Here is a 25385-nt window from a genome sequence, read left to right as displayed (position 1 = left end):
ACCTCTGCCTCCCAAGTGCTGGAATTAAAGGTGTGCGCCACCACGCCTGGCTTGTTTTTATTCTTTATTCGTGTGGGAGGATGCTGTGGGTGTGTGGGTGTGTGCGCTGTGTGTGTGCTGTGGGGGGGGTGTGGGTGTGGATGTGTGCTGTGTGTGTGTGTGTGAGCTATGGGGGGTGTGGGTGTGTGTGCTGTGTGTGTATGTGTGTGTGTGTGTGTGCATGCTGTGGGGGGTGTGGGTGTGGGTGTGCTGTGGGGGTGTGTGTGTGTGTGTGCTGTGTGTGTGTGTGTATGTGTGCTGTGTGTGGGGGGTGTGGGTGTGTATATGTGTGTGTGTGCTATGGGGTGTGGGTGTGGGTGAGCACATGTCTGGGTATGGGGATGGAGGATGTCAGTCCTCTTTCTTTGAGACGGGGACTCCCTTGTTGTTTAGCCCCTGGATATGCCAATCTAGCTGACCCATGGGCTTCTAGAGTCTCCTGGCTCCATCTCCCATTGACATAGGGGTCTCGGGATCATAACATGTACAATACTTTGTGTATTGTACATGTGCAATACTGGCTTCACATGAGTGCTGGGGAATTGAACTTGGGTCAGCAGACTTATAAGCAAGTGCTTTTAACTGCTGAGCCATATCCCCAGCCCCTTGGTTTGTTTTTAACCAGATTTAGCCAGCTAAACAGCTGGGTTTCTCACAACCATTGTGAGTTACTAAAACATATTAATAGGACTGTGGAAGCGGCTCAGTAGTTAAAGGCGCTGGCTTTCAAAGCCCGACGGCCCAGGTTTGCCTCCCAGGACCCACATAAAGCCACATGCACAAAGCAGCGCATGCATCTGGAATTCATTTATGGTAACAAGAGGCCCTGGCGCACCCATTCTCTCTCTTTCTCTCTCTACTTACAAATAAATAAATAAAAATGTTTTTCAAAAAGAAATAAATGTATGAATAGCATCATCTTATTGCTCAGATGATATAATGCTTATATCATGTCCAATGCTAATTCTAGACCTTTCTAGAAAACTCACAGAAAGAGTGCTCTTGATTTCGTGGGTGGTCACTAGGCTTCCAGGCTTTGGGGAAAATAGTCAAGACTGAAGACAAGATTCAGATCTGTGAGAGGCCACTATGTCACTGTCCTGTGTCACAATGTCCCAGCTTTCATGGAAATAGTATTTTCTACTAGACTTCACAGACATTTCATGTCTACTGGTTGTTGGGAACTATGACTGAATAAAATATTTATCTTGAGCCATGCATGAGCAGATCAAATATCTTCAAATGTGCTGTTTTTATTGAGACACTGTCCATTTGTCTTGTGACTATCTTTACAGAAACTCCAACACACTCTGCTTCATATGCATTGCCTGTCACTTCAGGAATGGGGCAGAACTTTCACCAGGAGTCATTTTCTTCAGGTAATTTATTTTGTGTTTTATTGCCTGCCGTGGAAACTGATGTGAGCATATTTCTCTTTAGGTTTCATTTCCAGGGTTAGTAAAATCCCAATGCATATTCAGAAACAACAATTTCCTGTAGGATTCTAATATATTTTACAAGCACAGTTACAAGATACCACTTAATATATGTGCAGAAGGGGAAGTTCTTAATCGGGCTTCCCAGTCCTTTCCGGAGGGGCTGGAATGTGACTTAATCCTTAACTGCTTTTGTTTTTGAATCAGCAATATGTATCCAAGCCTGAAATTTTAGAACAACTCAGGATTGGCAAGGGCACTCCTGCAGTGTTGAGAAAATGTTGAACTGATGGACTTGGTGTACATGGCAGTTAGGAAGCACAGTGCAGGGAGAGCCTCCACCATAAGGAAATCCATTAATTGGGTTGATTTTACTTATGAGGCTTTGTCTGGTTATGATATCCACATCAATATAACTGATAGTTTAAACTTTTGCCACGATATAATCAATAACAGAGAGTTTTAATAATAATTTGGCCCTCTATTTATTTTAATTTTTTTTTGTTTTTTTTTTTTGTTGTTTTTTGAGGTAGGGTCTCACTCTAGCCCAGGCTGACCTGGAATTCATTATGGAGTCTCAGGGTGGCCTCGAACTCACAGCGATCCTCCTACCTCTGCCTCCCGAGTGCTGGGATTAAAGGCGTGCGCCACCATGCCCAGCTTAATTTTTATTTATTTGAGAGCGACAGACACAGAGAGAAAGACAGATAGAAGGAGAGAGAGAGAATGGGTGCACCAGGGCTTCCAGCCTCTGCAAACGAACTCCAGACGCGTGCACCCCCTTGTGCATCTGGCTAATGTGGGACCTGGGGAACCGAGCCTCGAACCGGGGACCTTAGGCTTCACAGGCAAGCGCTTAACCGCTAAGCCATCTCTCCAGCCCTGGCCCTCTATTTTTGCATATACCCCTGGTCAGCACCTCTAGATTGATTGGTTTTTTTCCTGCCTCTTGTCAGTGCTACTGTGCTCCAGTATTGGACCTGAGCTTCGTGGCTACCTAATCAAATGTCCCCAAGCTTCAATGTGGAAGGAAGCCTGATTAGAAATGTCAGTGAACTCTCTCTCACTTTCTCTCTCTCTCTGTCTTTCTGTCAAACAAATAAAAATAATTTTTTTAAAGTTGACATATATATACTTCAAACAAATGAAGAAAATAGAAAAAAGAAATGTTAGTGAGCACAGGATTCATGCCTGTGAGTAAAGTCGGCAGGGGCTTTCCTTCCCACATTTTCTATGTAATTGGAATTCTATGCAGCAACTAAAGAGACAGATAGAAATAGATCCAGTGGTTTGGAAAGGTGGCTGCAATACCATCATATGTTAGGAATAATAGCATTTTCTCTAAGTAACATGGATGTGTGTACACACAGAAAATATTTAGAAAAACAAATGTTAACATGATTTCTTTTACAAAGGTATTTTCTTGTCTGAATTTTGTAATTTTATATAATCAACATAAATGGCTTTTGTAGTCATAATTCCACCCATCCACCCATCTGTGCAAACAATGGTTCCCAGTCCTTCTAACCAAGCTTCCTCTAGGCAGAGACTTTGAGCCTGTGGCGGGAACCACACACGCTGGGGTGAGTCCCGTGACCAGCTCCCCTCCCAAGCCCAGAACCTCCAACTCAGCTGTCCCCTACCACACAGTGGCCATCCTCCTCACCAAGGGGTCGCGGATGCAGGGGGTCTCCAGCAGCCTCCGAGCTGCACTCTCAACGGTGACTCCCAGCCAGTTGAGTCCTGCCCAGCACCAGAGGTCTTCATAGCTGCCGTGCCAGTAGCTCACAAACGCGAATGTCATTGCAGTGGAAAGCAGGGTCCCCAGCAGGCCATGCTTGGACCCGCCCAGTGGGATGTACACGTATCTGAAAAGAGAAGAGACGGTGAGGAGAGTGCTGAAGGACGGAGGGACATACCTGCCACCCCCTCTATTCACAGCCCTGACTCCCTCTCACACCAACATTGCAGCTTGCAGTTCCCAGAAGCCCCAGGAGGCTGCAGGCCACTCCTCGAACTCACCACCACACCAGACGTTGACAAAACCCAGACCTCCTCACTGTGGGCTTTAGATGAAATGAAAACAAGGGGCAGAGCTCTCCCTGCTGCGGTAAAAGAACACTGACCGTGCGGCGGGAAGAGAGGCCGGGAATTAATAGTTTGGAACTGCAGACGCTGTCACAGCATGGCAATGACGCCTCTTGCCACATGAGGACACCAACTTTCTTTTTTTTTTTTAACTTTTATTAACATTTTCCATGATTATAAAATATATCCCATGGTAATTCCCTCCCTCCCCACCCCCACACTTTCCCATTTGAAATTCCATTCTCCATCATATTACCTCCCTATTACAATCATTGTAATTACATATATACAATATCAACCTATTAAGTATCCTCCTCCCTTCCTTTCTCCACCCTTTATGTCTCTTTTTTAACTGACTGGCCTCTGCTCCAACTTTCAAACCAGGTACGGATTCCACAGCTCCAACCACTGTGAACGTCAACCCATCATTTAAACATGACTACTAAAATCAGGACCTTAAACTTGGGGGCAGGGTAGGGAAACAATTAAGACGGTGTCCAGGCTGGCTCCCGGGGTGAATCAGAAAGCAGGGAGAGGTGCACTGGGTCCACAGAAGAACGCAGCCCCCCTGCCCTCAGCCCTCCTCCAGTATACTGTCCAGGGCTGGACGACTGACCGGCACCCCCCAGTAAGCTCTCCGGGGTTGGCGGACTGACTGGTACACCCCAATATGTCACAGAGAGATGGCTTAGTGGCTAAGGCACTTGCCTGAGAAGCGTAAGGACTCATATCTGACTTTCCAGGTTCCACATAAGGCAGATGCACAGTGACGCAAGTGTGCAAGGTCACACATGCACACTAGGGGGCGCACACATCTGGAGAGCAATTACAGTGGCTGGAGTACCTAGTGTACCAATTCTTTGTATCTCTCTCACTCTCACTCTCTCACACTCGCATAAAAAACAAAGGCAGTCTTTTGGGCTTGCCTCAAATAACTTTTTTTTTAAAGGTGCAAAAAGCTGTGAAGTGATTATTTTCTTTAAAACAATTTGACACAAGAAGGCCATATGTATTAGTGGGACCCTGCATGAGATTTTGACAGCGTGTGCCTTGGGTGCAGCTGTGCAGCCCTTCAAACGTATTGTCCTGGTGCCTGAGACACAACGTGGGATCTGTCCATGCTCGGCAAACACCCCGCCCCCAGCCTCATCCTCAGCCCTGCCGCTAACTTTTATTTGTCCTGATAGTGCAAGCTTCCAGAATCCCTCCTTCTAGCTGTTTAAAGTGTACACCCGTTGTTGGCTGGAGTCGCTCTACTGTGTAAGGCACACAGCACTCCCTGCTTCTGTCTCACAATGGGGGTAATTGTTTTTAAAACCCTCTTCTCCTTGAGTGTGCTTTAGTCAGGATCCTCTCAGCACTCTGACCCTTGACCTTGGTGCCCAGGCTTGGCAGCCTGCCTACCCAGGTGTAGCAAGAATCAGGTTAGAGACAGGCCTTAATATAAACACAAAATTCCTTGTTCCTTTCTGTTCTTGTTACTGGTCAGTTCAGCCTCCATCAAGCAAGAACCCCAATACATCTGTTTTACCAGAGTCTCCCCCAAACCACAATGTTTCTACAGTGGTTTTTCATTCAGTGACCACCCACCCTGATCCCGGGCCATACCTGTGCCAGGAAGACAGCAGAGCCAGTTTCCAGGAGACCCGTCTTTCCCTCACTGTGGCAGGCTGCACGACCTAACTACCCGTCTGTGCTTTTCTTTAATATCTTTTGCCCTCAAACATATTCTAGGTTAGGTGATAAATAATATAATCATCTTAGCCAGCGCATCCCATTTTATGGGTGGGAAACTGAGGCTGAGAAGTTAATTTGCTCGTGATACACAGCTAGCCAGGAAAAGCACAAGGACACAAATCTACCCAGATGTCACCAAACCTAAGGCTGACATCCTCCCTCTGGCTCCTTCTGGAAGTATCCTCTTTCCTCCTCATCAGAAATCACCATCCCTGAAGGCATGTGAGAACGCAGGAGCTCAGAAACAAGCGGGGCACACAGCTCTTGAACAAAACCAGAGCGCCTTACTCTCAAATGAGCTACGTGGTGTTTAAGAGCCATTCTATATGAAGGGACACGGCCTGTGCCTCCAGCATTTGTGCAGACCTCCAGGGCATTTGGGGCTTTGTAAGAAACAAGGGCAGAGCACCTCATGGTGAAATCACAGCCCTGATGGGAAGCTTCATGACCTGGTGCTTAGACTAGGAAGGGTTAGAGTGTGGGGCGGGAACAGGAAAGACAAGCAGGTACAGGAGAGAGGCTTAGCTGCAAAGGCCCCAGGTTAGTGAGTGTGGGGCGGGTCCCAAGCCAGAACAGCCCTGCAGGGGGCACAAGTTTTACTTAGAGCTCTGCTGCCCCCTAGAGGCTACTTTGTTACTGCATGGTAATACTGGGACAAGATATGGGACCAAACTGCTGTAGCCTCCTGAATGGAGGGAGGTAAATGCCTTAGCGCCGGCCCATCAAGAAGATATCCTTGGCTTTATACAGAGTAATAACAAACTCATACTGTGGAGATTCTTCTTGTATGCACCGCATACATGAGCTGCACGTAAACCTCAGGAAGCCCAGGGCAGAAGCAAAACCTGCCATGGGCCCCACCCATCAGGCATGGTACTGGGCCCCACAGCAAAGGCACAGGTCTGTAAGCCTGTGAAGAGGCAGCAGCCACCCCGTGTCATGTGCTCTGTTGCAGGGCCCTCCTGGAACCATAGATCTTATGCTACCTTCCGAATGACAGCACCAAAGTCCAGGGACCCCTTCTGTTCTGTCCCAGAGACACATACCTGGAGCTCTCCAGGGACACGAGTCTGCCTGTTTCAAACCCAGAGGGCTCCATTTCCAGACTTGAGAATAGAGCTCCTCTTCACTCCTCACTTCCTCAAGGGAGGGACTATTTGGCAAGAAGGGAGGAAATGGGGAACTTTTCTTTTACAAGGTCTAAATGTATTCTTATTCTGTGATTAATAAAAACTTCAATTCAAAAGCAATCATCTATGGGTAAACAATATGTGGTATATCTACACAATGGAATTCTTCTCAGCAGTAAGAAAAAATGACACAATGAAATTTGTAGAAAAATGATCAAACTTGGAACAGATCATTCTAAGTGAACTCTCACAATCACAGAAAGACAATCATCGCATGGTCTCACTCCTCTGCGGCCCCTAACCCGGATCAGCCCGAGTCACTGACAGACCTGAATGGCATCTTGAGGCTTGGACAATAGGGAGGGTAGGGCTTGGAGGAAGGGGAAGGGTGGGGGGACATAAAACTAAACTGGTACCATAGAAACCTATATCCTGGAAATTAAGACTAAAAGGAGGAACCCTCAAGAGGATCTTAATGGGAGCACCTGCATTGAAGGACCCTCAAGAAGGTGAGATGAAGCCTGACCTTAAATTACTCCTGTTTCTCTTTCTTCCCTGTCCTTTTCTGTTTTTCTTTCCCCTTGGTGCTGGCCTGAAATTCCCTGTACCAGGATGTGTTTTACATCTAAAATGAGCTGTTGATCAGAGAAACCTACTAGATCTCCCAAAACAAACAAGACAGACTCTGTCAGAGCACTTGATTACCCACCAAAGGTTAATGGTAAGGCCCAACTGCTGAAGCTACCAAACATTGTTGGCACAGACCATGGTGAGACCAGGTTGGAATCTGGAGGAGAGCCAGTCCCCAGACAGTTAGCCCATCTAGTGCTGGAAGGTGCTACATGAGCTGCCAGGAGAAAGTGGCCAACATCTGTCCGAGCAACTCAAAGTCTAAGCAAATGCTCACACAAGTGCAATTGTGGCACACAGCCATTATGGATAACCAACTACTCTTGGATTGGCTAACAGATCTGCTTGGTAGAAAGGAAACCATATCTGGAACTGGGAAACAAGTCAGAATCATATCCAGATAATGATTCTGCTTTCCATTGTCAAGCTGTCACTAATCTTGGGCTATAAGAGGGTCTACACCCTTTAAATTCTCTCTAAATTACTAATGGTTATCCCATTTAGCCGGTGATGACTTCATTCTCTGTTGGAGAATCTGCTTCTCTTTTTCATATGGGAGCCAGACCTGAGAAGATAAATGATCCAGCACACTCCACCCCAGCCCCAGCTGTAACCTCAGAGGAGCTGGGGAAATGAGCAAGAGTGCTGCTTTCTTACTGAACCTGATATCAGCACAAGGGTGAAGGAGATAGATACTGAGGACACTCAACACCTACCAAAGCAGAGATCTAAAGGCTCCTAAGAATCCACCACTGAAGTAGACTTAAAATGCACCCAACATGGCTCAGGGAATTTTGTGGAAGAGGGGGCAAAAAGATTGCTGGAGCCACAAGTTGGGACATTTTGCACAGACATTGCCTCTCTCCCATAACTGACTGTTGCCCCCATAATGCATGAGCCATAAACTCCATGGGGTTGACCTGCATCCCCAATGAGCAGGGTCTCTTCAGAAAAAAGGCAGGGAGGAGGGAAAGGTTGGTAACATCATGTGTCATTTACATATTAAATATGTCCATATCTAATAAAAATAAATTTTAAAAAGCAATCATCTGACCCACTTCCTGAGACAAACTGGACAGACACTGACTTCCCGGTGGAAGAGAGTAGTCCCTGTCTGTCAGCAGAGCTGAATGATATCAAGTCTGCATCTGTCCAGAGTGTGTCTGGGCCTGGCCAGCTCTGCGGCCACTGTTCAGAGAGAGCACTGCGGGGGGAGGGGTCTCCATCTGCAGCTACCACCTTCATTCAGAAAGCTCACAGGGTCAAGCCAACACTGCAGGTGCCCCAACACAGAGGAAGGCAAGGGCTGGGGGCCGGGGGGCTGACAGCGACCTGGTCCTCAGCCTGTCCCGCCTGCAGACAGCCACTGCTGGACTGCCCAGCCCCCATCATGTAAGCCAATCTCACAAATTCTTTTATAATAATCTCCATTCTGTCAGTCCTGTTCCTCTGAGAACCCTGATTAAGACAACGATGTCACTCTTTTATGATGGTGTTTGGCCCGTGAGCTCTGTTAGCTATTGCTCAGTACCAGATGTCAGAGGTCAGAGCTATAACATCCATTCCTGAGTAGACCAAACAGTCACCCTCAGTCTCAGAAGCAGAAATGGTGCCTGCTGTGGCACTCAGACTGGCACTGTGCAGATGTCTACTACAGCACAGATCACAGGAAGTTGGTGGGTGGTATGGCTGAGAGCAGATACCCAAGAAGGGAGATGGTAATCTCCACCGCCACCACCCCACCATGAAGAAGACCTCATAAATGTGCCCATCAGTGGGGATGGTGAGGCCAGAATCCACTTGATCAGCATGTTGATGTTAGGGTCACAACACCCCCTTCCTCCAAAGGCTCATCCCTGAGCTCTCCGACTGTCACATCTTTCCACAGCCTCACCTCAAGATCATCAAGGTATAAAGATGAAGCCCTTGAGACCAGGGGACTTGGTCCTCGCTGCCCCCTCTCTCCTGGAGACTGAACCCAAGAGCTTGCAGGTTCCCATCTCTAAGTCCTCCTGCCAGGCAGAGCTGGGCCAGGGCTACCGACAGCCTGCCTCAGCAATGCCCACTCTTCCACTGTGACCTCTTACTGTGCCCTTAGCTCTTGGGACAAATTCTAAATCCTGAACCTTGAGGGCTTCCAACACCCCATGTCTTTGGTCTTCCCACTTTCACTTCTACTAGGGAATCCTTCATCCTTTCTGACGTTCCACTCTTACTCATTCTACAACACCTAATTGATTTCCTACCTTCTCCAGAAGGTTCCCTTTCAATTTTACAACTTGAGACTTGACTTAAAGAGTTAAATTATAAGTGTATCACTTACTGTCCACTCACTCACAAAGGATGGTTTTTCTATTTTGGTGGTCATTTCAATGCAATGCTAGGATTCTTTCAGACAGGGCTATGTATGTGATGCATGTGTACTAGTCAAAATCATACCTAACAACATAGTTTCACTTACTATTCATAGCTTCCACTAGCTTTTATCAGTGATAAACTGTCAACCTTGTCATAAGATCATTGTGACCATTAGTAACCAAGGAATTATTATACCAGGTAATACAAGAGACTGTGTAAGACACCTGTCCCCAAAGAATTACCCAGAACACCATGAGGTCTCTCCATGTTTTGTCAAAAGCATGTTCTCAAACATCTACAATCATACTATCCCCCAACAGATTTACTAATATATATACATATATATATGTATATATATATACACATACATATATACGTATATATGTATATATATATGTATGTATATATATATATATGTGTGTGTGTGTGTGTGTGTGTGTGTGTGTGTGTGTGTGTGTATATATATGTTAGCTCTTAAAAGACTAGACATTGGCCAGGAATGGTGATGCAGACCTTTACTCCCAGCACTTGGGAGGCAGAGGTAGGTGGATCACTGTGAGTTGGAGGCCACACTGAGGCTACATAGTGAATTCCAGGTCATCCTGGACTAGAGTGAAACTAAAAAACAAAAAACAAAAAAAAAAAAAAAAAACAGACTAAACACTGGTAATTTGGAAGGGCAAGGCAGTACAGGGCTGTTTTATGCTGGTGGATGGGAGAAACCTGTTGCTTCTTCCCCTGAGCACTGAAGGAGCCCCAGTTCCCTAACAGAGCTGGCCGTGTGGCCCTGGCCCAACGTTCAGTGTTCTGCATGGCCATTGATGATGCCCCAGTAACTCTATCCTGTGCCAGTAAAGGCCTGGTATTTATTTCTCATAATTAAGCTAAAAATTACTTTAAAAATTTGTTTATCCGGGCATGGTGGCACACACCTTTAATCCCAGCACTCGGGAGGCATAGGTAGGAGATCGCCGTGAGTTCAAGGCCACCCTGAGATGACATAGTGAATTCCAGCCTGGGCTAGAGTAAGACCCTACCTCAAAAAAAATTGTTTAAAGAAAGATATATACAAAATAGGATGTAATTTTCTTTTAATATATTTCTATCCATTACAGATATTAATGGAATTTTAATAGCTAAAAGCAGCATTTGGTTAATGGGCAGCCATGGCTCTGCCATAGAACTGTCCTGGGAGCCCTGAGCTTATCAGACCCTGGTCCATTTCCCTGTATCCCTGAGTGGGGACAAGGATTCCCAACACCTTCATAGGAGCTGCTATGAGAGTCAGATGAGCAACGGGTGCGGGAGGACTGGGATCTTGTTTTGCTTATTTAACTGTGGTGAGAGCACCTTAAAGATCTCTAAGCTCTCCGCAGAGTCCTGCGTGGCACTGCTGTGAATGACGGACGGGACGGCAAGGCGCAGCTGAGCTCCACAAGGTCTCCATCTCACATAACCAAGATCTGTGGTCAGGAACACCCTCCCTCCCCTCCCCCACACCACACCCCCACTCTGTACTCTGCTTCTACATGTTGAACGATGTGGGACCATCACATCAACAGAATCCACCCAGGCTGAGGCGACCAGGCGGAAGATGGCACCTGGCTAAGAGCAGCCCACACGCTCTTGCTCTGGAAAGGTCTTGCTCACTATTATTATGGATTAATCTGAAACGTCCCCATAATGCCCTGTGTCTGATACTTGGTCCCCAGCAGGTGATGCTGCTTGGCAAACTGTGGGATGGTGGTGAGGAGAAGGGGCACAGCAGACAGAAGTGGGCCGGTATGGTGGGCCTTCGAAGGCTGCCCCTACTTCTGGTTCTGGTCCATGTTCTCAGCCCTCTGCTCACACCATGTAACAAAGCCACCATATGTTCCTGTCACTGACAGTCTCTTTAGCTACCATGTCTTCTTCACCATGACAGATTGCAACTCCCCAGACTGAGACAAAATCAACCTCACCTCCCTTCAGTTGCTCCCATTAGGTATTTTGTCAGAATGATGAGAAAATTAATGCACTGTTCTTTCTTATATTAAATTTTATTTTATAGTAATTATAACAGGTTATGCCCTTTTATAGCCTTGCCTCAGCCTCTATTACCCTGAAGGTTCTTCTCAGTAGGATTACGGTTTTCACCATGGGGCTAGGAAGGCCTCAGCCAGACCCTGTGGGGCAGTGGGGACTGTGCTTCGGGATCCAGTGCATGATTCTTATCACAAAAAAGCACAGGCACACAGCAGTGCTCCATAGGTGATGGGTGCGCTGACGACTTTGATGATCGTGATGGCTTCGTGAGAGCATGTGCAGTCCAAACTCATCACGCTGTACACGTTAACAGGGATGCAAACTACCAATTACGTTTCATAAAGCTGTCTTTTTGTTTTCTCTGAGCTGGCACTGAATCCAGGGTCTTGTCCTAGCTAGGCAAGCACTCTACCACTGAGCTATCTTTTAAATGTCAATATAATGAATGAACCACATACCCTAGTATCTTTTATACACATTGGAAGGCAGAAAGGATTCCGCTTGCTTGTTCAAAGATGTTTCCTGACTAACACCATTAGCCCGAAATATGCCACAATCAGATGCAGGCCACTTGGTGATCAGGGGTGAGACCTGAGGATTCAGCCCTGACACAGGCCTGCTGGTGGTACCCATCCAGACCACAGACAGCTTCTCCCCACATCTACAACTGAGGGTGTGTTGGTGAGGAGAAAGCTGCCCTCCCACAACCTGGACCACCTCCAACATTCTTTGACCAAACCTCTACTGCCCTTTCACTTAGGTCCCCTTACTTATAAGTCACCTGACCATGTCATCCCTTCCTTGGAATGAGTAGCTGTGTGCAGGGTTTAAAAACAAAAACATATATAGGCTGACTCATTCTAGCAGTTGACTTGTGTTTTGAGATGTGGTCATGCTAGTCTTGACTGGCCTGAGAAGCCTATGATAACCTCAAACTCATGGCAATCCTCCTGTCTCAGCCTCTCAAGTGCTGGGATTACAAGCATGCACCCCCAAGCCTGACTATCATTCTACCAGCTTTAAAGAACTTAGCAGTGTTCTGGAAGGACTGTATCTTAGTGACTCAAGCACCTTGGAGATACACACCTCACCCTTAGACTGCAAAACATGTCCTCGAATGCCATCTTCAAAGCTAGTCACCCATCACAGACAGGAGTAGACAGCCCTGGGCAAGGGGACCAGAATGACAGGCATGCAGTGCTGCTCTGGGGGTGTCCAGCCCTCTTGTTTATGAGCACAAGGGGTCTCAGCCATCCCCAGGGCTCCCTGGTCCTCGTCTACTTGGAGCTAGAAATAAACAACCATCAAAACCATGATCTGGAGGTCTGAGCAAAGGAGACAGAGGGGTTGATACTGGTTACTACCAGGGAGCTGAGTCTAATCACTAATAAAATGGTCCTCGACGATTCAGTTTAATAACCGCCAAGATTTCCTGGCTGCCTGCCTGTCTTCCCACCTTCCTCCCAAGAGGATGCTAAAAGCACTTTCAAGCTCCTCTGGGCCATATGAAGGAAAGGGGCGATCCGGATGTGTGTTTGCCAAGGGTCATATGATTCTCTCAGCCTCTAGTCAGTGGGGGAAGTTGAAGGAAAAGGTCCCAGCCATCTCTTTCCCAACCTCTGTTCCATTAGCACCTCTTAAATTGAGGAATCAACATTACAACCACAGAGCATGCAGCTTCTCTCTTTAGCTTCTGTATTAATGTTTCTCCTGGCTGTTCCCTTTGGAGTCCGCCTTTCACCCACATCCTACCCTCTGCTGCCTCCGCTGGGCCTAATATTCAGGGCCATCTACCCCAGCTGCTGGGGACATGTGGACTATAAAGTGTGTGTGAGGTGCAAAGGTTACTGTGCTAATGGGATGCCGCAGGGGCTGCAGAGAAGCTTTCTGAAGACCAGCACAGTAAAGCCATGGCAAGGTGACTAAGGGGGGCATTTTCCTCTCCATCTGCATCTATGGTGTGATGACCCACACAGCCATGCCAGAGGAACCTCCCAGAACAGAGCCTGTGGCCTTGAACATGGGCCGACTCTGGGTTCCTGTGGTAACACAGCACCAGACACAGAAAGTCCAGCCAGGAGCCACTCAGAAAAATAAAGAATAATAGATGAGGTCTGCAACCAGGAGAGAAAAGAACAAACAAGATTAAAGTTCTTTCTCCACAGAAAGCATGTAGTCCAATAGAAGTTACCACCTCAGAGGTTTCCGGCCAACAGTAGACTTTACCACTTTACAGCCTCCATGGAAACAGTCCATCTCCAGCTGGCTCCTCCTATGCCACCAGCTCCGCCTTAGGACTCTCCAGTGCAGCCAGTGAGCTTCCCCGTGGCACAGCTGTGGACCCTGCCATCATGCCCCCGCCTTCCCACAACTGACCCAGCCACCTTTTCCACCACTTGAACTTCCAAAGTGATTCGATACTCACTTCAAGAACTACTTCCCCTCTGATCTCGTACTTCAATCAATTCTCTCTTTAGGAGTCACAGGCTCATTCAGCCTAAATGACTCCTTTGGACATGATGCACCACATTCCCTGTGCTCCTAGGCTTCAGCTTTGGTTCTGGGAGCAAGCAGATTTCCTCGCCTCGTATCCGGACACAGAGCACAGAGCAGGGGATCAGATTCGTCCTGTATCTCCCGAGTCTGGTTTTTGGGGTCCTCAGTGAATCCTGACCACCTTCCTCCTTTTCCCTTTATTTTCCTCATCTTCCTCATTTCCTTTCCTGATTTCATTGACTGTCATACTTTGTGAACAAAGGTGACTCAAGCTAGAAACTGTGGCCTTATAAGTAAATGTCACTGTTCCCTTCCACGGCTGCTGGCTACTGGGGGGTGCCATTTAGAAAGTCAGATTGAAATCATGGATACCAACAGGAGGTGCCCTAAGCAAACAGGACAGCTGGCAAGGACTAGCAGGTGGGAAGCTTGCCAATTCTATATCTCCAGGGAAGCTGCCAAAAGTAACAAAGGAAAAGAGAGATTTTTTAAAAACCTATAAGATAAAATCTTTTTTAAATTAAAGCACTGAAATTGAGGGTGTTATTTGTGGCCTTGACCTTAAAAGTCTACATGAGGATTGCCCTTTCAGCATGACAAAACACCTGACCAACCCAAGAAAGGATGGGATTCGGTCAGCTTACAGTTCAAGGAGACGCAGGGCGTCCTGGTCGGGACAGACGGCCTCAGCGGCGCGGGCAGAGGCTGGCCACGCCGCAGCCACAGTGGGGAAGCAGAGTGTGCTGAACGCTAGCGCTCAGTTCGCTTTCTCCTTTAGCTCAGGTTAGGACCCCAGCCCATGGAAGGCTGCCACCCACGTTCAGGGTTCTCTTCCCTTCTCTATTAAACTAATCCAGAAAATCACTCACAGATATGCCCAAAATTTTGTTTCCATGGTGATTCAAAATCTCCCAACTTGTCAACTGAGATGAACTGTGACACTGTCTCATGTAAGCCACCAGCATGGGGTTGTGTAAGCGGAGCGCTCACCAGGCCAGCAGGAGTGCAGCTTCTTTACTCCTGAGTTCACTCTTCTAACAAAACTGCCTCTGCCTTCACCACTCCCAACCCCACCAATCAGCTGGTCACCAGAGCAGCACAGATGGGGGCCATGGCTGGAAAGAAACACACAGTCACAAAGTGTGCATTTGAGCACAGAGCAGGTGGAACCAGGGTGGGGACAGGCCAGGACCGCAGACTTCAGAGCAGTCACTTTCCTGGACTTTGATTTGCAACTGAGAACAACTGAAGGGCTGGGCGGGGGGGGGGGGGGGGGGGGGGCAACTGGGCTGTGAATCTCTATGAAGTTTTCGACTGAACCCTCTAAGTACAAACCCTCCTGCAGGCTTACCACTCATCACTATGGCTGCTGTGTTGCCGCTGGTTTCTATGGAAATAGAGAAGCTCTGTCCTCCCTGACTGGTTCTTGGGACACAGAGCTCCAGAAACACCACCGGTTCATGCTTTTGATTCCTGTTTGCTCACCCTTCCGCTGCCATGAAGCTAGCTCTGGACTCATGGAAGCTAACACACACAGGGAAGCATGGGGTGCATGGCATGGTGTCCTCTGACGAAAACCGGTGTGAATGTTGCCTCGACGTGACAAGTTCTATCCTCACACCAAAGCGCCACCCCTACTTGTGAGCTTCATGCACCCCACATCTGTATTCAGGACTCTGACTGCCCTGGTGGGGCTGGAGAGATGGGTCAGAGGACAAAGCACTTGACCACAACTCCGACTACCTGAGCTCAGGTTTCCAGACTCCAGATGCTGTAGCAGACTTCTATAATCCCAACATGCCTGTGGCAAAGGGGAGGCAGAGACAGGAGAATTTCCCAGAAGCTCAATGATGGAGTAGTGGATATCTCAATGAAGACCAGGCCATTCAAATAAAACTAGAAGGTGAGGACTGAGCCAAAAGTTGTACACATATGCCTACTCTCTCTCTCTCTCAATCTCACTCACACACACACATACACACACACACACATGGATATGCATATACATACCCTCAAATAAGAATACAAACAATATTTTTAAAAAGAGCATGCTGGTAACAGAAATTGTTCCTCTGTGGGGGCTATGAATGGGATTTGATGCCCAGGCATTGTGTAGGCACTGATCTCAAAGCCCTGCCATTCAAGAGGGTCTCAAGAGTGAGGAAAACAGAGGGTCAGAAGACAGAGTGATTTTCAGAGTGAGAGCTGCTAGTGGTAATGACGAGGCTGCTACATTCCTGGACTTCACAGCGCTGACAAATCCATGTGGCTGGAGCGGCTCCAGGTTTCCCATGACCATCATAACAACACACAGTCCCTGCCGGACATTGGGCAGGGCAGGCAAAGTCGCTGATGCTTGAGCTTGGGCATAAATGACAGGTCTACAGCTCTGTCCAGCACCCCCGTGACAGTGAAACATTTACAGAAACAAAGCAAAAAATGATCACTCTCTGCTAGGGACAACATCCTTGTAGGCATTGTCCCTCAATGCAGGGAGAGCTGTCCAGGCAATGCGGCTCCTTCAAAGCTATCCTGTGGTAATTAAATGAACCCCTAAGTGCAGATTAAAGATTAATATTTTAAAAGCTGACATTTTACAGACAGTTTGAGGATGACATTGTGTACGTTACACAATGCAGTGTCTTCTGAAAATTAAAATACACCATAATTTGTGTCATAAATTGTGTCATGTGTCATGAAGTCATAAGAACTCCAAGGTGTCAGCCATTAGACTGGATATTGACGTTAGAATCCACATTGGAAGTAGCTACTTCCCAAGGGCTGGAGAAAGAAGTGACCACACTGATGGCACCTCAGCCTGGTGAGTACTAGCTCATGTAATTGTTACCATAGCCCCAAGGAAGTCAGCAGAGAAGATGGGAAGTGACTCCTCAGTTCCCGGCTAGGGTGGCTGATAGGCTATACCGAGAAGCCAGACCTTCAGTCAGGGGAAGCAGACAGTGTTGCGGTTTGAATGCGAAATGTCCCTGATAGGCTCATGTATTTCAACACTTGTTCCCCTTTGGTAGTGCTATTTGTGAAGGTTGGGAACCCTTCAGGAGGTACAGCCTTGCTGGAGAAAATGGGTCTCTGGAGGCGGTCCTTGAGGTTTCATAGCTGGCCCCACTTGCTGTCCACTCTCTGCTTCCTGACTGTGGGTGCAAGATGACCCGCTGCCTCCAGCTCCAACCACCACCCCTGCTATGATGGACCGGATCTCCTGGAACTGTGAGCCACCTCCCTCGATGCAGCCCTATTCACCTAGACAAGAGGGGGGGGGGTGGCTATCCACACTACAAAGCATGGGGCAGTTGTGGGATTTAAATCTACTCATCTTGGCCCGGAGCTAAGAACCATTCACAGGGACACAGACCTTGAGAAGTGACCAATCTACTCTTCTGAGCTCCACTGTGAGGCCAGCATCTCTAGCCATCTGGTTATCATCCTCTCTGAATAACTTCCTGCAGTGTTATGATCACACCAAGACCCCTGAGGCCTCAGCCTAGACTCAAGAGCACTGCTCAGGCCACCTCTTCTAGGCAGGTCACTTCCGTTCACAGTGTTTCAATTTCTCCACTGGGAGAGTGGAAATCTCTGTTGGGCTGAGGTCAGGGAAACAACTAACTCACACGGGCACAGAGCTCAGTGCCCTTTCCACTGCTGCCTCTACAAATGCCAACAGGCAGTGGCTCTGTCTCTCATCCCTTCTGCCCAGGATAGACGTGGCTGCCCCTGGCACAGCAACAGAGGGCTTAGGGTTCTCTCCAGCATCTCTTTTCCCTCTGGGAACCCTGGTCTCAGGCTGTGTTGTGCAAGGTCATGTCCATACCACTCTTGAGGAAAGCTCTGATCAAGCTCTTTGGCGAAGTCTAGTCCAAAGTCCCCAGGGAATGCCACACTACTCACAGTCTGAAAAGAGCAGGGCCAGTCACAAAGCCAGATCCTTCCATGGTGCTGGATGAGCTCCGACCCTTCCTCTAGCTGCTCTCCCGGGAAGCACATAGGCTAGAGGCCACGCTCTCTGGCAGCACTCTACGTACAGTGTCCACCTTTCAGATTCCTAGAGCTAAAATGTAAAATCCAATGACGACCTGGATAATCTGGAGGACTGCCCACTGGAGTCAGACAGAGGGGCCCTGTTCCCAGATCACATGTGTTTGTGCTTAGGAAAGGTATGTGTCTACAAAGAGTGTGACAAATGGGACTGGAGTGAAGGCACTTGCCTGCAAAGCCAAAGGACTCAAGTTCGATTCCCCAGGACCCACGTAAGCTGGATGCATGGGCACTTGTGTCTGGAGTTCCTTTGCAGCAGCTGGAGGCCCTGGCATGTCCTTTCTCTCTCAAATAAATAAATTAAATATTAAAAAATATGACAAGCACCAAGTCAGAGACAGATTCTGTGAGTGGCCCAGGAGTCATAAAGGATGAGCACAGACATCCTGTGCTTGCCTATAATGGACAGTCTACTATCTCAAGGTACCTTAATCATCTTAACCTACTATTAATAAAAGAACAAACAGAAGGAGATATGTCTAGCATCATAGACAATGGACATGTGGCGTGGGGTGCACAGAGAAGGCCTCAGCTAAGGAAGGGGAGGGGGAGTTCAGGAAGGGCTTCTAGTTTGTCTTTCTTGGCTACTTGACACCAGCCCTAGCATAACAATATTAACATGAGAGAAACGTCCTGAGCTAGAGGGAAAAGATGACTCTGCTGCCTCCAGTCTTTCAAGCAAAAGATGAGAGTGGACAGGTTTTCAAGATGAGTGGGTCTGTTTTAAACAGGTGTAAGTGTACATTTCACTTTGGAAAATCTAAATGGTAGATTTCAAGGAGATGTTGGAGCTCGTGATACAAAAATGAAATGAGGCTTTCTCAGTGAGCTGCCTGAGAACCGAGGACCACAGATGTCACATTTGGATGCTGAAGCTGCCCAGAAGGACTCAGCAGGCAGATCCTGGGCACAAGTCAGGCACCCTGCCCACCTGTGCACTCCTGAATAACTGTATAACTTTTGGGCCCCAGAGTCTGTGACTCAGACATACGTTTATCATCCATGCCCAGTTCACCCCATTTACAAGCTCACAGGATGGTTTATGGTGATCAAATAAGGCTGGAGGGATGGACGGGAACTGAAAGATCATGTAAGACAAGCGGATAGTATCATGATGTATTTGGGCAGCAGTAAACCAGGCAGGCTTTATTGAATAGTGACTAATTTTATTTTAATTTTATTGGTGTGAAAGTGACTTATATGAATTTATTATTACTATATACTAGTTATACAAAATTATGGGTTTCATTGTGACATTTCCATACACACGTCCTGTGCCATGATTGTGCCTCTTATGCGCCCTCCCAGACACAACGCTTCCCTTCCTCCTCTTCCCAAGAGTCCCCTTCTCCTTCAATGCTTTCAGGTGACATATATTTTTCATATACATATATTTAAATCTAGATTCTACATATGAGCTAAAATATGTGACATATGGCTGAGTCTGGCTTACTTCACTTAACATGATAATCTCCAGTTTCATCCATGTTCCTGCAAACAAGTTTTACACTTGATGGCAGAATAAACATCCTTTGTGTATAAACACCACATTCTCTTTATTCATTCCTCTATGGACAGGCATCTAGGCTGACTCCGTAACTAGGCCATGGGAATAGTGCCACAGTGAACACAGATGGGCAGGGGTCTCTGTGGTGCCCTGCCAAGACTCCTTCAGGTAAACACCCAGGAGTAGCAAAACTGATCACACGGTACATGTACTCTCCGTTTGTTGAGAAATCTGCATGCTGATGTCCACAGTGGCTGCACTAATCTGTTGGGCCTTGAGAGGCCCAGGCATGAGGCCTAGTGGAACTTCCTGAGCCTAGCTAAAGTTTATGATCTGCCTCGGACTCAGCAAGATTCCTAATGGCTTCTGGCCTACTACTTCTGCGCAGGAGTTGGAATTAACATTTCAATAGTCACAGTTTACTATTGGCCCTTACCTTTCCCCCCATCCTAGAATCCCCACCTTCGTTCCCAACATTATATAGGCAATAGCTTGTTCCTGCTTCGACAAGACTCCCGACTCAGTGTGGGTTTTCTCCGGTGACTAGGAGAGGTTCTGAGTCGTCCACACTCATCCTTCTCCTCGACCCCTTGGTAGGATCCAGCGGGCCTGGTCCCTCCGCAGCACTCCCTGCCCGCCGCGGAGGAGCCTGGCAACCATCTACTCGGGACAGACACTGTGCTCTACAGTAATCAGCAAAGGAACTTCCATCCAGTTAAATATTTTACCTGCTAACAAGAAGAAATCTGTTGAACTGGATTGTGTTAACCATTTTACAGGATTTATTCAATTTGCAAAGCTACTCTGAGAATTTTCCCTCAGTTTGCAGATGAGGAAAAGATAGATAGCTGGGAGAAGTCATTTATCTCCTCCCTAGGTAAGGAGATGGGGGCCGGTTCCGTGTCACATCAGATGGCAGAACTTGGATTGAAAATCTGAAAATCATGGTGAAGTGTGTTCTCTTTGGTCCAAAATGCCTCAGAGTAGAGAAAACTACAGAGCCGATGAGGGGACTGAAATCAGGTGGCTTGGTTCTGCTCACGCTCTTTCCATGAGCCCCTCCCCTGCTGCTGCCCTGACACCAGTGAACAACAGGACTAGTCTGTAGGGGACCTGAGAGGACAGCCGTGTTCCATTCTTTCAGCTTCTAAACGTCTGCTGAGCCCCTAGTAAATGGCCACGCTCGGGGTTGACACGGCATTTTCTTTGACCACAGGTTCTCTGTCATCTTAGCATGTTCAGGGCCCTCAATTAGAGCAGTCACACAGTGTGGCTAGTGTAGGCAACAGTGCCACCTCATGGTGAGATGGCAAAACTGAAGTGAGCTTCCAACACCAATAAAGCTGTTCAAACTGTACCACCACCAAACTGAGAGGAAGAAGGATCCCCTACTGTTGGCACAGAGGACAGTAGAAATGGAAGGTCCCACCAGGCCACCCAGGTCTGCAGACCCTCACCCATGCCCACACCAGGAGCCGTGTTGCTTACACCCAGACTTCTCAGCGTCAGGAACTCTTCTGTGAGCCAGCCTTTTCCACATTTAGACACCTGCTTCTGCGTACTTGTCACCACTTGTCCTGGCCCTCCTCATGAAAGCAACATGGAATTGGCACTAGCTCGGCGTTGGTGGCCTGCCAACCACCCAGTGAAGGCTCTCCCCCAAGGCCCACTCTGGAGCACCTTCTGATGCAGTGCCCACTAGTTTGTAGGTAGTACTAGAGCTCTCATGACCACAGTCTCTCTTCTAGATAGTGCCTTCTTTAGATCTGCATGGGGCTGTGGTACCCGAACTAGACGGGACATTTATGGAATGCCTGCATACTGCAGAAGAAACTAGGAAGACGAACTCTTTCTTCTAACCATGTGTTTATGTCATCAATAAATATAAGTATCACTATGCTGAGAGATTCACTATGCTGATAAGATGCCCTCATAGGACCGGTATCCCTGATATTGATAAAGCCTGTGGACACATTCATTTCAGAACAGACTTGTCTCATACCAAACTTGTACCCATGGCTTTTGCTGGGAAAAGTCCAAAGTCATCTGCTTCCTAACCACATGAGCACCAAACTGTCCATCTGTCTCTTCCATGGGAGAGACAGCTACTCTGTGACAAAGGTCAACACTGCTCTTCTGTCCTACCCCTCTGCCTCGTGAGGGACCACGCTCCATCAAGCAAGTCCTCTCCTGTCACCCACGCCCACCTCTACCTCTTCTGACTGGTTCTCTTCCTGGCACACAGATAACCCATTCTTTTGTTTCCTAAACATCTTCCTCCCATCCCACAACTTTGTCCAACCTCAAGTCTAAGTTCTTTGTTTATAGATAAAGTATTTAAGATCCCTGAAAAAGGAGTCTACATCCAGTCCGTATGTTTTCCCCTCCCGTTCTCTCCTCAACCTGCTGCCTCTGAATTCTCCTCTGTGGTGGTTTGATTCAGGTGCCCCCCATAAAGTGTGGTGTTCTGAATGCCACATCCCCAGATGATGGCAATTCGGGAATAAAGCCTCCTGGAGGCAGTGTATTGGTGGTGGTGGTGGGCTTACGGGTGTTATAGCCAGTTTCCTTTGGTCAGTGTTTGGCGCACTCTCTTGTTGCTGTTGTCCACTTGATGATGTCCACCCTCTGCTCATGCGATCATCCCCACCATTGTAAAGCTTCCCCTTGAGTCTGCAAGCAAAATAAACCTTTTTCCCACAAGTTGCTCCTAGTCAGGTGTTTTCTGTCAGTAATGTGAACCTGACTGCAACAGCCTCCTTCCCATTTCACTTCAAAACTTTGGTGAATGTCATCAACGACCTGTACACTTCCAAAGACAACGGACCCTTCTCTGTCCTCCTCTCCGTTTGTTACGTTATCGCTTTGGCCAAGCACTGTGGCTTCCTCCTTGGATTCTCTTTCTGTGTTCTGCCACGATCATACTGCTCACATGCACAAGTAGAAATTTTTAAAAATCCAGAAATAACTATTCCTTTGTGTATGTCCTCTGTGGGTTTTTTCTATAAATACACAGATGTGGATTCTCACAGGAACAAGATCACAGACAAACCATTTTGGAGGCATTTCTGTTGCACTCATCTCTCATGGGAACCCTTCCTCCTGGGTTCTACCTTCCTTGTTCAACATTCTATTCCCACAGCTCTTTGATTTCCTTTTATTTTCTCACTACTTTCTAGTCCCCAGTACGGGCTCATTCTCGGCCTCACTCTAACAGTGTGGCAGAAGCTCAAGCACAGTGTCCTCCATGCACAATGAAGACCCTGTCCACACTCCAAGATGCATAAGAGGCTTGTGAGGCCCCAGCCTTACTGCGTCCACAATGTAGAGCCTGTCCACGCTCCACGATGCAGAAGAGGCTCATGAAGCCGCACCCCTACTACATGCACAATGTAGAGCCTGTCCACGCTCCACGATGCAGAAGAGGCTAACGAAGCCGCACCCCTACTGCGTGCACAATACAGAGCCTGTCCACACTCCACGATGCAGAAGAGGCTCGCGAGGCCGCACCCCTACTGCGTGCACAATAGAGAGCCTGTCCACGTTTCACGATGCAGAAGAGGCTCGCGAGACCTCACCCCTACTGCATGCACAATAGAGAGCCTGTCCACACTCCACGATGCAGAAGAGGCTCGCGACGCCTCACCCCTACTGCGTGCACAATACAGAGCCTGTCCATGCTCCACGATGCAGAAGAGGCTCGCGAGGCCGCACCCCTACTGCGTGCACAATACAGAGCCTGTCCATGCTCCACGATGCAGAAGAGGCTCGCGAGGCCTCACCCCTACTGCATGCACAATAGAGAGCCTGTCCACGCTCCATGATGCAGAAGAGGCTCGCGAGACCTCACCCCTACTGTGTGCACAATAGAGAGCCTGTCCACACTCCACGATGCAGAAGAGGCTCGCGAGACCTCACCCCTACTGTGTGCACAATAGAGAGCCTGTCCACGCTCCACGATGCAGAAGAGGCTCGCGAGACCTCACCCCTACTGTGTGCACAATACAGAGCCTGTCCACGCTCCACGATGCAGAAGAGGCTCGCGAGACCTCACCCCTACTGCGAGCACAATAGAGAGCCTGTCCACGCTCCACGATGCAGAAGAGGCTCGCGAGACCTCACCCCTACTGTGTGCACAATAGAGAGCCTGTCCACACTCCACGATGCAGAAGAGGCTCACGAGACCTCACCCCTACTGCGAGCACAATAGAGAGCCTGTCCACGCTCCACGATGCAGAAGAGGCTCGCGAGGCCGCACCCCTACTGCATGCACAATAGAGAGCCTGTCCACACTCCACGATGCGGAGAGGCTCACGAGGCCACAACCCTACTGCATGCACAATAGAGAGCCTGTCCACACTCCATGATGCAGAAGAGGCTCGCGAGACCTCACCCCTACTGTGTGCACAATAGAGAGCCTGTCCACACTCCACGATGCAGAAGAGGCTCGCGAGACCTCACCCCTACTGCGTGCACAATAGAGAGCCTGTCCACACTCCACGATGCAGAAGAGGCTCGCGAGACCTCACCCCTACTGCGTGCACAATAGAGAGCCTGTCCACACTCCATGATGCAGAAGAGGCTCGCGAGACCTCACCCCTACTGTGTGCACAATAGAGAGCCTGTCCACGCTCCATGATGCAGAAGAGGCTCGAGAGGCCGCAACCCTACCGCGTGCACACTCCGACACTAGTGTTGTTAACTCTCAGGTTATTTCAGACTTATAAGGCTCACTCCCTCTTACCAGAAATTCTCCTGAACCTGGGAAGCAAAGATAGGAGGATAGCCATGAGTTCAAGGCTACCCTTAGAATAGAGTAAATTCCAGGTCAGCCTGAACTAGAGTAAAACCCTACCATGAAAAACCAGAAAAAAAATGAAAAGAAAAAAAAGATTATGACAAAAAAAGTGGGTAGTATTCTAAGCTTTATGGGCTATCTGGTGTCTGCCACAACTACTCAATTCTACTGTTATAGTGAGAAAGTCACACCAGACATTCCTATATGGATTGGCACAGCTATATTCCAATAAACTTTATCAAAACAGAGACTTCTGGTTAAGGTGGCGGCTCAGGTACCACGCCAAAGCAGCCTAGGGGGAAAAAGACCAATAAAACTCAGCAAAATATACACATTTACTAAAAAGCGAGGTGTATAGAAAATCGAAATGACAGTGGAGAAGTAGAAGAGATCCAGAGCCTGCACAGGTGGGCAAAAATGGCCCCGGAAAGTCCGCCAATCGTGGCAGCACACCAGAAAGCCACCAGGCTCGGCTCCACCCGCAGGAAAAGCCAGGTGCAGGGAGCTTCCACTCACACTGGAGTTCTCCGCAACTCAAGAAATGTGAAGGGAGAGCGGCAGTGAACAACAGAGGAGCAGATCACGAGGTAGAGAAACACATGGAACAGCGAGAGAACCAGAGCAGCTGCAGCCCCCTCCCCTCCCCCACTGCCTATGCCCAGCTCCAGTGAACAGAGCAGTGGTCCCAAGACCCAGCCACGCCAACTTGAGCTGACAGTGGGACCCAAGCCGGAGCAGAGTCCGGCAGCAACATCAGTGGCTCCAGCACCAGCAGCAGCTGCCGCAGCAGTGCCGGATCCAGTAGCAGCAGCAATACCAGATCCAGCAGCAGCACCTTCAGATGCAGCTGTTGCAGATCCAGCAGCATCAGTGGTGGACCTAGCAGAGGTGACAGACACAGCAGCAGGAAGCTTTAGCAGCAGTGGCGATAGATCCAGCATCGGCAGCTTCAGGAGCAGTACTGGCGGTTCCAGCAGCGGGGGTGCCAATCTGCAGGGCCACAGTTGCCAGGCTCGGTTTGCCCCGCAGGAAAAGCCAGTGCCCAGCTCCAGAAATCAGAATAGCAGCCCAACGACCAAGCCAGCAAC

The 25385-nt window shown here is 48.3% G+C and overlaps 1 protein-coding gene across 3 annotated transcripts in view; it reads right to left on the bottom strand.

Moving 5' to 3' along the window:
• The window catches only part of Hhat (hedgehog acyltransferase), a 407044-nt gene that overhangs the window by 98276 nt on the left and 283383 nt on the right, over nucleotides 1–25385 (bottom strand). For all 3 annotated transcript variants that reach the window (XM_045141567.1, XM_045141566.1, XM_045141569.1), the window contains one exon: nucleotides 3142–3343. In XM_045141567.1, the coding sequence (XP_044997502.1) occupies nucleotides 3142–3343 (202 nt within the window). The remainder of the gene's footprint in view (nucleotides 1–3141; nucleotides 3344–25385) is intronic.

Source organism: Jaculus jaculus, chromosome 1 (assembly GCF_020740685.1).
Source record: "Jaculus jaculus isolate mJacJac1 chromosome 1, mJacJac1.mat.Y.cur, whole genome shotgun sequence".
In the NCBI taxonomy this organism is placed as follows: domain Eukaryota; kingdom Metazoa; phylum Chordata; class Mammalia; order Rodentia; family Dipodidae; genus Jaculus; species Jaculus jaculus.
This window is presented reverse-complemented; position numbering and strand designations above follow the sequence as displayed.